General features: G+C 42.5%; 3 protein-coding genes across 3 annotated transcripts; 2 read left to right on the top strand and 1 right to left on the bottom strand.

Annotated features, from left to right (window-relative positions):
- The first annotated feature begins 2462 nt into the window (after positions 1 to 2462).
- LOC108044814 (troponin C) lies at positions 2463 to 4065 on the top strand. The gene is made up of 4 exons (XM_044460868.1): positions 2463 to 2594; positions 2868 to 3042; positions 3107 to 3358; positions 3954 to 4065. The coding sequence occupies exons 1-4, from the start codon at positions 2583 to 2585 to the stop codon at positions 3980 to 3982; spliced, it is 468 nt and encodes a 155-aa protein (XP_044316803.1). The 5' UTR covers positions 2463 to 2582; the 3' UTR covers positions 3983 to 4065.
- Positions 4066 to 4161: 96 nt separating this feature from the next.
- Positions 4162 to 12120, top strand: LOC108053624 (glycine-rich cell wall structural protein 1). Its single transcript, XM_044460874.1, has 16 exons — positions 4162 to 5701; positions 8192 to 8945; positions 9012 to 9182; positions 9251 to 9283; positions 9341 to 9406; positions 9461 to 9559; positions 10263 to 10376; positions 10437 to 10535; positions 10615 to 10650; positions 10711 to 10767; positions 10827 to 10859; positions 10915 to 10971; positions 11041 to 11073; positions 11129 to 11185; positions 11257 to 11301; positions 11713 to 12120. Exons 1-16 carry the CDS (start codon positions 5687 to 5689, stop codon positions 11931 to 11933), a joined length of 1890 nt encoding a protein of 629 aa, XP_044316809.1. The 5' UTR covers positions 4162 to 5686; the 3' UTR covers positions 11934 to 12120.
- A 49-nt stretch (positions 12121 to 12169) lies between these two features.
- On the bottom strand, positions 12170 to 14052 carry LOC108053649 (probable serine/threonine-protein kinase fhkB). Its single transcript, XM_017136361.1, has 2 exons — positions 13425 to 14052; positions 12170 to 12908 (listed from the first exon to the last, which is right to left on the bottom strand). Exons 1-2 carry the CDS (start codon positions 13872 to 13874, stop codon positions 12261 to 12263), a joined length of 1098 nt encoding a protein of 365 aa, XP_016991850.1. The 5' UTR covers positions 13875 to 14052; the 3' UTR covers positions 12170 to 12260.
- Between the last annotated feature and the right edge of the window lie 729 nt (positions 14053 to 14781).

Here is a 14781-nt window from a genome sequence, read left to right on the forward strand (position 1 = left end):
ATGTTCTACTTATTGATTGGTGTAAAGCCATTTTTACCTTGATCTTGAAAGAACGTAGAAATGCTGGTTCAAAATGATAAATTAATTTTTTCTGTGTGGAGACATTTAGCAATCCCTATCTGGTCACGTGATCGCGATGGCAAAATCAGGCTCTTTATTGTCATAATTTCCGATGCAAATGCTACGCTTTCGGTCTTTGAAAGTGATGCGATGCGATGAGACCGTTTAAGTTGTGTGATGCAGAGTATGCCACTGCAATTATGATGACGTTCAAAGTGAATGCCATCGTAAATTACGTGGTGAGGCTGCCTGCAATGAGGGGCAAAAGTAGCAGTATCTAAAGTTACTAAAGTGGTCGATCCGCCGCGACGATCAAGGCTAGACCTCGTCGCCTGACAAATGTCAAAATAACATTGAAAAGTTGGCGCTCCGTTTACCGATTTGCCGCCGAATTCGTTAATTCTGATTCGGATTCTGGGTCGCTGAGGCTAATCGCTCTGGAAGCACAACATGAAATCCCCGACAGACTGCAAGCGATGGAAAACAAATCCGCAACGATGATGGATTGAGATGCTGAGAGGGCGATGTCAGATGCCAACATGCTGTCAGGGGATCGAATCGAATCGGGAGAGCACTGGAGGAAAAATTCCAACTAAAATCTGAAATTAACTTCTGCTTGATATATAACAATATTATGTGTGAAAATACATTTATTAAGGAACTTTATTTTTATAAAGAAAATATGTTTTTAATAGGTTTCCACAGTTTTAAAGCTAATTATTAATTTTTACTCGTATATATACACTTAATTATATCTATACATATCTTTTCAACCATTATAGATGTTTAAACATTTTAAAACCCCCCAAAAAAGTTAATTTATTCCTTTAAATACACTATGTTGTTAGAAATATTTTAATGCATATATGAAAACAATATGGTATTGTAAGTTTCAATATTAAATTAAGACATATTATTTTAAAATTCAAAAAAATAAACATTTTCAATATTTGCAAAGATGCTTTCAATTTAGGTTTAGTAAAATATATGATTTCCAGTTCGAAATAAATGAAAATTATTTTCTTTCTTTAACTGACAGTGTAAATATTCTTAGCCAGATGCAGCGGCAACCGAATTTCCCGGATTCTTTGCGGCGCCAAGGATTCTTTTCTTCGGCTCAGCTGTTGGCCATTACTAATTCCTGGCATTTTGAGATATGTGTCTCATATTTTTTCTGCTAATAAATTAATGAAAACATAAACAAATGGTCAATATGTCATCATGACGTCAACTTTTTGGCGGCTGCTTTGGCTGGCGCTGTCATAATTCGTAAACAACGTTTGGTTTCCTCAATTTTTCCAATATTCCATAGCCACATTAACAAATACGTTATTCCGAAAATGTGTGCCACACAAACAGTGATTTTATTAAAATATATAAATCAATTTGCATATCATGGCTGGCATTAAACAAAGCGAAAATTAATACTATGGCTGATTTAAATTTGAATATATATGTACGCGTGTAGGAAGCAGAATCGCAAGAGACAATATTCGAATCGTTTATAAAAATGTTTTAACACATTGTTCGTTTTATATTTCCATGTGAGAGTATTGGTGATTGTGTGTGGAATGATTCCATCCTCTTAATTAATGTCGATTTTTTAATTGCTCGTTAATTTGGTCGAGTTATAAAATGATTTTATGCGACCACCGTGATTGATTCATAAATCGTGTCACCGCAGTGAATTGGAAAATATGATCAGATTTGCTCCAATTATGAGTTGATATCTGATACATATTTAAATGAGCACCTCTTAACCGTACACTGGGGGAAATTGGTGAGTTGAACTTGGTCCACTTTCTGTTTCCATAAAAGCGAAACCGAAAAGCTAAAGTCGTAAAGCAGGGTTGGTTTTAAGTTTCAGGCGGAATTCTTAGTTTTTAATTTGCAATAAACAAAGACCAGTATCCATTGAAAAAATATAAAAAGAGATGTTTATTCAAATAAGTTGATTTAGGACTTTTTTATCATCATTAAGCGTGTTTAATTTTAACAGATGGTGACACCGCGTTTGGAACTGGTTTATCATCAGCATGCGATATTATCATTCCATGCGCCTCCGAATCTTATACATTTTTTCCCGCAGTGCTGCTTAAATATAGTCATTGTTAAGCTTAGCAAACCACTACAAAATCGTATTGGGTGGGTGGATGTGGATCGTCTGCTCTTGGCGGTGGTGGCATTATTGGTGGCCAGGCACAGTAAATTTGGCCGGAGCTCAATGGTTTTACAGTGCTTTTCGTATTTTCTTTTCTTTTTTCACTCCACAAAAATTAGAAACACATTTTAAAATTTCCACACGGACTTGTGTGTGCGTGCACCTCTTTTGTTTATTTCCCCTAGTTTTATTTTCGAAATGCTGTTGAAAACCATAAATTAGCTTGTTACTTTTGGAATGCCGGGCGATGTGTGTGGGTGTATTTGGTTCTTGGGGATCTCTAGAGCTAAATGCAGAAGTGGGGAACTGATTCAGTCGTTAGCGGTGATCGATCTGGTGAACAACTAGCACAGGATTTAACATGGACAACATTGTGAGTGCAGCGGGATTAAAGGAAACCTAAAGGATAGCCATTCAAACTTTGAGAAAGGCTCATAATAACAGATATAAAGTACTTAAGCGGGTTTTAAATATTTAAATGTATCATGTGAAGAAGTAAACGAAGTAATTTTGACAGTATGCAATTTCATTTCCATTGCATTGAATTTAAAATACAATTGTTACACCCCTAGTTTAATTGGTTTTTGGTCTTATAATTAAATAAAATTCCATTAATGAGTGTTCCAAAATATTATCTACTCTTCAGGATGAAGACCTGACCCCCGAGCAGATTGCCGTTCTGCAGAAGGCATTCAACAGCTTCGACCACCAGAAGACTGGCTCCATTCCCACCGAAATGGTGGCCGATATCCTGCGTCTGATGGGTCAGCCCTTCGACAGGCAGATCCTCGATGAGCTGATCAACGAGGTCGATGAGGACAGTGAGTATTGGATGCCTCATTCTGTCTGTCTGTTTTCCCCCACTGATCCCCGATCGTGTTGCAGAGTCTGGTCGCCTGGAGTTCGAGGAGTTCGTCCAGCTGGCCGCCAAGTTCATCGTGGAGGAGGATGACGAGGCCATGCAGAAGGAGCTGCGCGAAGCCTTCCGCCTGTACGACAAGCAGGGCAATGGCTACATTCCCACCTCCTGTCTGAAGGAGATCCTCAAGGAACTGGACGACCAGCTGACGGACAAGGAACTCGACATGATGATCGAGGAAATCGATTCCGACGGCTCCGGCACCGTGGACTTTGATGGTGAGTATGCGGACCAATTAGCCGCCGTCAGTCGGGCGATAAAATTCTCAAATTCTTTGGCCAGTTGCCAGGGTGTTTTCCCCTCAAATTATATCAATTTGTTGGTTGGAGCTCCTCACCCCGTTGTCGTGGGGAGCTGCCCTTGTATTGTTTTATTTATAGATCTTTAGATCTTTACACAGAAACAAACAGATATGGACTAGATTTTAAGAAACTCTCTCTAAAATAAATACATATGTGTAGGTTTTTCTTTGTCTCATTTTAAAATATTACTCACATTTGTTTTCATTACACCAAAAACGTATTTAGTGTTTACCTTTCATATCAGAAGTATTCTGTATGATGCAATAATTCTCTAGTTCCGTTTGCATTGAACTTCAGTACATTTATTTAAGTCATTAATTAAAAAATTTATTAAAATCGGGACTTGTAAAAATTCAATTCAATATCATTGAGTAACATGTTTTAAACAAAACAAATTCTTTGCACATAATATTTATTTATTATTTTTTGCACATAATATTTATTTATTATTTAAAACGACATATGACAAACCTTATTAATTGTTCAACTTTCCCATCCGTTTCATTCATAGAATTCATGGAGATGATGACTGGCGAGTAAGCATTTTGGACCCATCTTATCTTATTAATGTCTACTACCCACTATCCACGAGGCTTGAATAAACGTTTTGTATTTGATTTCTACAATTGAGTAATCATAATTACGCTATAAATAATCCGCTTGTTCAGGAACTGCTGAGGTAGAAAAACCCGAAGCGCGTCAAACATTCTATTGCTGCAGTGCATCTGCATCCGAGTTGAGTCATTTTAATTGCCACCCTCAAGCTGCGGATTATTATTATTTTTCGATGTTTGTGCAATGGGCTGGGAGGGGGCGTGGTCGCCGGCTCATTTGTGTGTTAATTTGGCAAGGCCACTCGGCGTATGAGTGATGCATGTTGCGCATACGCAACGTGGACTCACTGTTGGTTATTTTTTTGTTCGTTTGCTTATTTCTTGCTTCGATTGGTGGCAGTGCGTGCAAATTCCTTTTGCCACTTGGCTGGCGTTCTGGTCCGCGCAGCTGTGACCATCCCATGCAGAATAAAATCCACTGACAACCTGCGAGTCTTTTGGTTTTTTGCCTTTCCAAACAGTCAGCGTTTTGTAGCTGGCAAATGTCAATGAGCATTCTCCTTGTTGCCGAAAAGATGTCAAGCATTTACGCTAAACTTGGCCGCCGCGACATGCAGTGAGTTTTTCCCAAAAGGCGAAAAGAAGCAACTGCCCTTTTCGGAAAAGCTTACAAACAGCAAAAAAAAAAGGAGAAGGGGCTGGGGTTGGATGGATGTTGCCACCAAGTGGAGCAACTTGTTTTGCGCAATGGTAAGCCTTTCGGCCGGAGGGTGTCGATATTAGTGGTATTTATTACCGTTTCGAATCCAGTTTTCGTTTATCCCAATCATTAGGTGAAAGGTCACAGACTGGACGCCCTACGAAATAAGAAACAGCTTAGAGGCGATGGCAGCAAGTCAGATTTATTGACATCCGTCTGGGCAGACTTCTCAATATGCGATTCTTGACACCAGGCGCATTAAAATGGTTTCCCAAACGTGCAATTCAATGGAGATGAAGCTGAATGATGATGATGCGCTCGAGCGTTGAGAGTTTCGATTGGATTCCAATTTACGAGCACCACCAGCGGCAGTTGCTTGCTAATTTTTACCCACTAACCGAGGAGAGATGTGGCTGAGAGCGTTTGTTTAACAAGACAAGGTACATTGAGTAAACGAGATGCCGCCGTTGAGACAATAGTCGAACCCATGCATCTCGGCTGCCCCATGCCTCCTCCCTTCGGCGTGCGATTGTCTTTTTCTGTTATTTTTTTTTCTATGCCTCAGCTGGGGAGCCCAGCCACCAGCAACCAGGCACCACCACAGCTGCACACGATTGCAATAAATGCCATAAAGTATCAAAATCTCAGCACTCGCTCAGCGCCAAAGCTGCAAGCTCCGGCTTCAGATTCAGATTCAGCTACAGCCACAGCGTTTTCGTTCATTCCATTCCATTTGATTGCATTTGGCGCCAAACCAAGTATAAAAGCTGGAGAACCTGGGCTGCGATCGGCACACAAGTACCGTGACATTCGAGGAGCCACAACATAACACGCGGTGGTGCAACTGCAGCAGAGGTGCAACAAAGGACTCACGTGGATTACCCCAAGTTTGTGGATATATTACTTTGAGAGGGCCTACCCAGGCCTAGTTTCGTTGTCAAGGATTCTTCTTTTCGGTTGACTTGGATTAAACAATCAAAAGTTTGCAGCATGGCTCTTAAATGGGTAAGTGCAGTGACTATGTTTTAGTAGAAATATATCCAAAAGTGTTAAGTGCAACAGGATTACTCATTACTGTTATCAACAAATTTATGTACTTCAATATTAAAATGCTTAAATAGATAAGAGTCCTTAAAGTCCTTTTATAAAATTTCAATGCTGGCAAAACAATACCATGAACCAAACCATTTTTCATGTGTTCATTTAGAATAGAATTTATTTTTTTGCCAGGACAAAACGTAAAGAGTTTTAAAAATCAGTCGCGGAATTTTTTAGTCCTGTCTTTATTTTAACCTTTAAATTAAAAAAAAACTTTTAAAAATGTAAAATCTAAATCTACAAATTTCACACATATATATTTTGTATAAAAAGATAAAGATATATAATGGGGAACAAATGGCTCAACTTGTTTAAAATTTGAAAAACATTCTTGCTTTATGAATGAAAATATAAAGCAATTGGTTAAATATATGATATTATGTCATCAGAGTTCTCAATTTCCTTTTGGCTAAACCCAATAGTCATGTTTAAACAATTTACTTCGAGTGTTAAATATGCAAATGATTTTGTATAAACATTTTAATAAAAGAAAGACATAAAGGGTAATAAAAAATTAGAAAAGGATTATTTGTGATGTGAAAAATTATGTCATTAGGGAAAATCAATTAATTAAAAGCATTGAATTCGCCAATCTGCAATTGGCATATTTTAAAATATCATCAAAGGAACACGTTTCAACAATGAACTCGAGGGATGCCCCATTAGCGAGTGTTGAATAAGCAAAGGATTTCCCCATGGCACTTAGCATATCCGCGATTGTCTGGGAAAGATCAAGTAAATTCCCGCAAAACGCAAAACGCATAAATTAACAGCCCATTTGCAATCGGATGGATGGATAGATGGGTGGATTGTGGATGGTGGATGTTGGATGGCACGCAAAGTTGCCCAAGATGGATCGGTCGTGGTCGACCCGCCCCCAAAGCAGATCATCTAAATGGAAATGGAAGCAGTGGCGACCCAATTGGCAGCCCATTTGCAATTACGGCAATTATATTTGCAGTTGCGAAACGCTGTCGAAGATGTCTGCTAGGTGGTCACGAACTCTGCAAAAGACTCCCAGAGAATTTGGCCAAAGGGGCAGGCGTTGGTTTCGGTTGCATGTGCCACAGCCGCCGGATGAGTCAGTGTGGCAAATGTCAGAATTTCCACATTATTGCATTATTTCATTATAACATTATTCAGCTGTGGCGACAACTGAGCTCATCATCGATGGAGCTGTTAGGTTTATGGTCTATGGCCAAATGGAATCCGTAAACGGTTTAAACTTCAACTTGACACTCCGCTCCGTTTACTTAACCTTCCCAGCATTCAGTTCTGTTCACACGCTGCTGCATCTCCGAGTGCCTGAATCTTTCGGAGGCAGACATCTTCTGTCTAACAAGAAGTCCATAAATATCAGAGTTCGCTTCAGGCTGCGACAACTGCAACTCTGATGATGAGCTCGATAGTCGTCAGTCCCGCCGCATTAGCAGCCTTAATGGGCGACTAAAGTATCGGTTGCAACAATGGAAAACGTGAGCGGATCGGATTGCGTTGCTCTGTCAATGGGCGAATGTTCCATTGATGAAATGGCCGACATTTGGCCACACTCTTGACCCCGTTTGAGGTCCCCAGTGGGGTCAGGTTACATACCTGGCCAACATCTATTACATCAGGGTCGCTTTTTTTCAAAGAATATTGTTTAGAAAGTAAGTCATTCTTTGGAAGGTCTTTAAATCAGTTAGTTTATCAAGTTTAAACTTAATTTAACTTGGGTTTTATATAAAATTACAAGGATATCATTTTTTTTTATAAAGAATCACATTAACTTTATTAAATTAAGGGGTAAAATAATTCTTCAATGGTTTTTTAAATCCAGAAAAGTTTTCGGTAATAAATATTTTAATATTGATCCTCTGATTTATATTACTTTTTATTCTGTGTCCTTGAATTATTCAATTCTCTTCAGGTTTCGACCTAAAAACATAAATTATTTTTTATTTAATTAATTAATTTGCCTCAAAGCAAATACAATTATTTACAACTGCATATTAAACAATTACAATCACACATATGTGAAAATCAAACTTGCTACTTAAAGTTTATACCCATTTGATTTTTATATTTCCACTTTTATGGAGGAAAATTAAAATATTGCCTACCCATAAACCCATAATTTTGAGCATATTAATGTGTTAATTTTTTTATTAGACTCCAAGATTAATGGGAGAGGTACGAATTTAATAACCATTAACAAATCGCAATATTTTTTAACAATTAGCCACCAATACGATTTGTTACCTGTATTTATTTTGCAATCATATAAGTCAACCCATCAAAGTGCATTGCTTCAGGCGAATTTACAGCGTGCATCGCGATGGCAAATGCTGGATTCGCATGAACTTTCCATGTGCCTTGCATAAATTTGTGATGCCCCTCTGCTCCGATCTTTTCCAGGCTCTGGTGATCACGACATTGGCGTTGGCCCAGTCCGCGAAGCTGGATAACAAATACCTGCCGCCACCTGCAAGTGCGGCCAGTGCGGGCGGTAGTCCGGGAGCGGGACTCCAGGGACCAGGAGGTGGCTTCGGAGGAGGCGGCGGACCAGGTGGCGGAGGCTTCGGAGGAGGTGGCGGACCAGGTGGTGGAGGCTTCGGCGGAGGTGGCGGACCAGGAGGCGGAGGCTTCGGTGGGGGTGGTGCCGGCGGTGGAGGCTTCGGCGGAGGAGCGGGTGGCGGCGGAGGTGGGGGCTTTGGGGGTGGCAACAACGGATTGGGTGGCTTCGCAAATGGTCGACCCATCGCACCTGGCGGTGGTGCCCCCGCTCCACGTCCCAGTTCGCCAGGTGGTGCTCCTCCGGCCTCTGGACCACCTATTCCCATCCTCTCATTTGTAAACGAGAACGACGGCGATGGCAACTATCGATTCAGCTACGAGACCGGAAATGGTATCAAAGCCCAGGAGGAGGGCACCGTGAAGAACAAGGGATCGGCGAATGAAATCCCCTCCGTGATGGGCTCCTACTCCTACACAAATCCCGAGGGTGAGGTCGTGGAGATCATGTACACGGCGGACGAGAACGGCTTTGTGCCCTCGGGAAATGCTCTGCCCACGCCACCACCTATTCCGGAGGCGATAGCCAAGTCGTTGGCTGCCCAGGGAATCTCTGTGCTGCCAGGTGGTGGATTTAGTGGAGGCTCAGGAGGTCAGGGTGAGTGGTTATATTCGAAAATGAAGAATAGGAGTGACTAAATTCTATCTAATCTCCAATTTGCAGGTGCAGGTGGCGGTGGAGGCGGTGGTTCTGGCTATGGAGGCGGATCAGGATTTGGAGGAGGAGCTGGTGGAGGAGCAGGTGGAGGCGCTGGCGGAGGAGCTGGTGGAGGAGCTGGTGGAGGCGCCGGTTATGGAGGCGGAGCAGGTCGAGGCGGAGGTCCTGGAGGTCCCGGTAAGTTTATTTAAATCTACAAAAATCCTATAAACTATTTTCGCAACTAACCAAATTTATATCTTCAGGCGCACCAGGAGGAGGTGGATTCGGCGGTCAAGGTTGGTGATCTTCAGCTAATTTACATATTTAGTATTTTTAAATCATTAATATTTTAGGAGGTGGTGGCGGATATGGAGGCGCAGGTGGTGGAGCAGGTCGCGGTGGCTCTCCCGGAGGACCTGGTAAGTAAATGATTCCAGTTTCCATGATTAAATTACAAATTGTTTTATTCTTAGGAGCTCCCGGTGGAGGAGGTTTTGGAGGTGGTGGAGGATATGGTGGTGGAGCAGGTGCTGGAGGCGGAGCAGGTAGAGGCGGCTCTCCAGGAGGACCAGGTAATTGATTCAGTTTTCATGATTAATCACAATTTTTATACGTCATGGTTTTTAAAAAATGAGAGAAAACAAGAGAGAACGCTATAGTCGGGTGCCCCGACTATCAGATACCCGTTACTCAGGTAAAGGGAGTGCGAGGGAGATGGAGATAGAAACTTTGATCACGCATAACTTTTTAACGAATGGTCCGATTTGAAAAATTTCTTCTACATTTCGATAGGTATTGATAAACACAATAAAACTGCATTTTTACTTTTCCGAAATATTTAAATTTTTAAAATCGTATACAAGCGATTGTGGGCGTTAAAGGGGGCGTGGCACCTTTTTGAAACAAACTTGCGCTGCGTAGGAACTCCTAGAATCTGCATGCAAAATGCCAATCTTCTAGCTTTTATAGTTTCCGAGATCTCAGCGTTCATACGGACAGACAGACAGACGGACAGACAGACGGACAGACGGACAGACGGACAGACGGACATGGCTATATCGACTCGGCTAGTGACCCTGATCAAGAATATATATACTTTATAGGGTCGGAAACGCTTCCTTCTAGCTGTTACATACTTTTGCACGAATATAATATACCCTTTTACTCTACGAGTAACGGGTATAAATACTTACAATTTTCTGAGATGGCCATTCACAGCCCATTTTATATAACAAATTCTTTAAATTATTTATTAACAAATTTTTGGATTTTTAGGAGCTCCCGGTGGAGGAGGATTTGGTGGCCAAGGAGGAGCTGGTGGCGGTTATGGAGGCGGTGGCGGCGCCGGCCGCGGTGGTGGCGGTGGAGGTGGAGCACCAGGAGCTCCAGGTTAGTAGAATACTTACTACTAAAAAACATTTCATTTACTATACAATATTTAATTTCTAGGAGCTCCCGGTGGAGGAGGATTTGGTGGTCAAGGAGGAGCTGGTGGCGGATATGGAGGAGGCGGTGGACGCGGTGGTGGTGGAGGAGCGGGAGCTCCAGGTGAGTTGAAGATTTGTTTATAAATAGCATCATAGTTGTAAAAGCGATTCTCGAAAATAAACCATTTCCTTATTTGCAGGATCGCCAGGAGGAGGAGGTGGATTTGGAGGCCAAGGTTAGTGATCCTGTTATATTTTAAATTTTGATCAAATTTAAACGAATGCATTTCTCTTAGGAGGTGGTAGTGGATTTGGAGGCGGTGGTGGACGAGGTGGCGCTCCAGGAGCTCCAGGTGAGCTGTTTATTCTCATTCCTACATCTTATCGAAAATAATCTACTTTTTATTTGCAGGATCTCCCGGTGGAGGTGGATTTGGAGGTCACGGTAAGTTATTTTGCCATATTTCATTACTCGGAGTTTTCAGATGTAATCTTTTTAGGAGGTGCTGGTGGATCAGGAGGAGGCGCCGGTCGCGGTGGTGCTCCAGGAGCTCCAGGTCAGTAACTGATTTTATATCCTTGTTAAATGATTTTTAAAAATATATGTTTTAATTGTAAATTTATAGGATCTCCAGGAGGTGGTGGATTTGGAGGACAAGGTTTGTTATCTTGATATATTACATATTACGGACTTTAAAAATATATATATTTTAGGAGGAGGTGGTGGATTTGGAGGCGGCGGCGGACGTGGCGGTGCTCCAGGTGGTCCGGGTAAGTAAATTACTACCTTAATTTATAACTTGGTTAAACTAACGATGTTTTTTTCCTATTTAAATTTTCAGGATCTCCTGGAGGCGGCGGTTATGGAGGGGGTGCAGGTGGTGCAGGTAAATAATATTCTATGACCTCATTTCGGATTACTTGTCATCCTAGGTTTTCGGTGTATTGCAACTGTAAAAGTTTAAAGAGTTTCTTTAGTACCAATGCGATCTTCATGGGAAAATGTTATTAAGACCTGTCATTAAAGAGTATGAACCCAGGCTTCACAAGAAAAGTGTTATTCCCACGCATTTCAAGTTTGTTTACCATTATTTTTGTTGCAAAGCCTTTGTTTACTGTTATACCCACGATCTACTAACGACCTTTCATAAATAATTCATTTTGACTTAAAAAGCGGTCCCTTTGTAGTCAATAGAGTCACTAGACAAAAATGATTTTAAAGATTTATTGCAGATAAACAAAAAAGCGATTAAATAAATTGAGTTTTGAGCTGCCATAATAATGTTATGTATTTTCAGGAGGCTCCGGTGGATCTCCAGGACGTCCAGGTGCTCCAGGATTGCCCGGCGGCAATCAGTACGTGCCACCCCCAGCTGGAGGCGGTGCACCAGGCTCGCCCGGAAGACCGGGATCAGGACCTCCCGGCGCAGGATCACAGTACATCCCACCTCCTCCTGGAGCGCCCGGCGGAGGTCGCGGCAATGGGGAGTTCAACCCTCAGACAGGCTATAGCTACTAATCGAAGATATAAATCCCAAAACGCCAATCAAATCTCTCAAATCGAAGAAATGTCTTTGCAATGCAGGCTACCCTAAATGTTCTCTCACTCGAATGGTTAATTTATTTATGTAAGCTTCCCCCTTTTTCATTTTTTAGACAATGTGTGTGTGCAATTATCGAAATAAATGAATCTTGAAAACTTGAAATCGCTGTTTTATAATAATTGCCCGAAAAAATCCCATTAAAATAAGGTAGTTTGACTTTTTAGGTGCATGTATTTCATGCCTTTGAGTTGCGACTACAAGTTTGGACTAACTAATCGTTTCAATTATATTAATTTGTGATGTTATTTCTTTGGGGACTTCTTGAAGCGTCTGCCATACTGGTTGTAGCCATAGGTGTCCACCAGGTTGTTGGGTCTGCCCCTCAGTTGTTGGGTGATCAAAGCCTGTTGCTGCTGCTCATTTTGCTGCTCCTTCTGCTGCTGTTGTTGCTGCTGTTGCTGCTGCTGTTGCTGGTTGAGATTCTGTTGCTGTTGTGCCTGCTGCGCCGTGAGATTGCTGCCAAAGGATTGCTGGCCAAATTGTCCGGCATACTGACCAGGCAAATTACCGGAATGCAGCTGATTGAACGGCTGATCAGGCTGATATTGCCCGGAGTTCGGTTGCTGTTGCTGCTGGAAATTGCGTTGCTGTTGCAACTGTTGCTGCTGCTGCTGTTGTTGCTGTTGCAGCGGGGTCAACGGCTGTTGTCCCGGAAGCTGAGGACGAAAGGGGGCATTGGGCAGCGGTGGAGGCAGTTGGCGGAAGGGCGTCTGATATGGATTCAGGTTTGGATTGATCAAGCCCTGTTGGTAAGGTTGGGCACCTGCGAAATACTGCGGAGTAGCAGGAATCCCAGTGCCCTCTGCCCGGAATCCATTCTCATCGGCAATATAACGCACAGTAATGGGTGTGCCCTCTGGCGAGGTGTAGGAATAGGAGCCCTGGATTACCTGTTAAAGTGGATATCAGTACATTTCAAAAGGCCCTTAAAAGTATGCTAAAGAATTTGTAAAGTTCTTTAGTGTTATGCCGAAAAGATTGCAAGGTAATGTTGCAGCTAATTAAATTCATTTGATTTTTTGGAGCTAAGAAATGTGAGGTTTTGGCATGTTAAAAACATAAGATCCTTTATCTCTATAGAGTGGTAAAATCGGACTTGTAAGCTTTTAGCTATTCCAAAAAAATGTTTATAAACAATTTTCTATGAAAAGCTTATAAGAACATACAAGTTTTAACAACATCTTTTTTTATGAATTTCTAATAGTAAACTTATATTGTATTTTTGAAGTAAGTTTTTATTTATATAGGTTGAGAAAAGATTTCAAATTTTGCATTACATATAAACTATAAGCACTCAATCAATTTGACACATCTTATTTAATGAAAACCACCATAAAAGATCAATAATAAGATGTCCTTAACATTCAATCATTACTTTTCTGATAGATAACAAGTAGTTAACCCACCTGAGCCTCCACGCCTTCGCCGTATCCCAAGTTCTTGACATATCCCTGAGCCTGGGCAGTGGTTCCATCGGCCGATGAGTATCCGTAGGAGAAGCTGCCATCCAGATTGAGTTCGTTTTGGTAGGCCGTGATGGGCACGTAGTTCTGCTGCTGGTACTGATTGTAGCGGGTGTAGGGATTCTGGAGGGCAGCACCCGTGAGCGGAGGAGCCAGTGGGTTCAGGGGATTCCGCTGACCACCCGGAAAAAGTCCCTGTCCCTGGACGGGATTGGGCTGGCGACGCTGGAAGGGATTGGCCGGCTGCTGCAGCGATTGGAGCGGTGGAACCTGCGGCCGTTGTCCCTGGAACCCGGTGCCTGGCAACTGGGCCTGGCCAACGGATAACCAGAGGACCACCAGGCAGGCCACCCGGCGCAGGTGCCGGAATCGCGGGGTTCGGGGTCCAGACATTTAGGCTGTCAGTGGGCGGGTGCCGTGGATCATAAATCTCGCGAACGGAGCACAAATTACACGCTCGATAAACCCGACGTCTCACTTTTCGAGCTGGGAAACACTGGCGATTCTCAGATTCGATCGCAAATTCGAATTCGAAGCGAAGCTAATCCGTTGCTGCCACTGGAAGTTACTGATCGAGAGTCGTGCCACGACTGCAAATGCGGCTCCCACTGGCGGCGGTATTTATGCGATTCTCGATTCTCGAGTGGAACAGGCCCTAAAGCTCAGCGTTATGGTCAGAACAATCACAATCGGCCGCTTCCTGTGCTCCTCGCATCACTTTCTGACTGCATCTCGATGGTAATCTCTTCCGAGCGGCCAGTGTAATTTATCTACGTGTTAACAAGCCGCTGGGGTGGCAGCTTTATTGGTTTTTTATCGGCCATTGACAGAAGGACAAACGAATTTCGTTTGGCTTTGGCCAGGGCTGATTGATATCTTCATGGTGGCCAGTTGGCCACTTGGTCATGTCTTCCGCGCACTTGTTTATGAGCCAGCCCCGATATGCAAATTCTGGGCTTTTTGCTCCAGCACTTGTCTTCGCATCTGCCCCGAAGGTGTTTGTCTGAGTTATGTGCTGACAGTGGATGCTAGATAGTGTATATAGTAGTGGATGACCCCCTCATTTTCCCGTGGTCAAGGTGGAAGTCGGACCTCAACCTGGTCTACAAACATCATTTGTCAAATGGTATCCGAGAGATACCATTTATCCGCAGGATAGCTTGAGAGTATTTTTCGGGCCCCTAGGTGTTCCATTGTTCCACGCTCCACTGGGATTATTCATCGGCCTGGGATTGCTCATGTCTAGGTGTGATGTGATCGCCATCACTCATTTATAACTGCCAAGCATCTGACAGATACA

This window comes from Drosophila rhopaloa, unplaced genomic scaffold (assembly GCF_018152115.1).
Source record: "Drosophila rhopaloa isolate 14029-0021.01 unplaced genomic scaffold, ASM1815211v1 contig_115, whole genome shotgun sequence".
Lineage (NCBI taxonomy): Eukaryota > Metazoa > Arthropoda > Insecta > Diptera > Drosophilidae > Drosophila > Drosophila rhopaloa.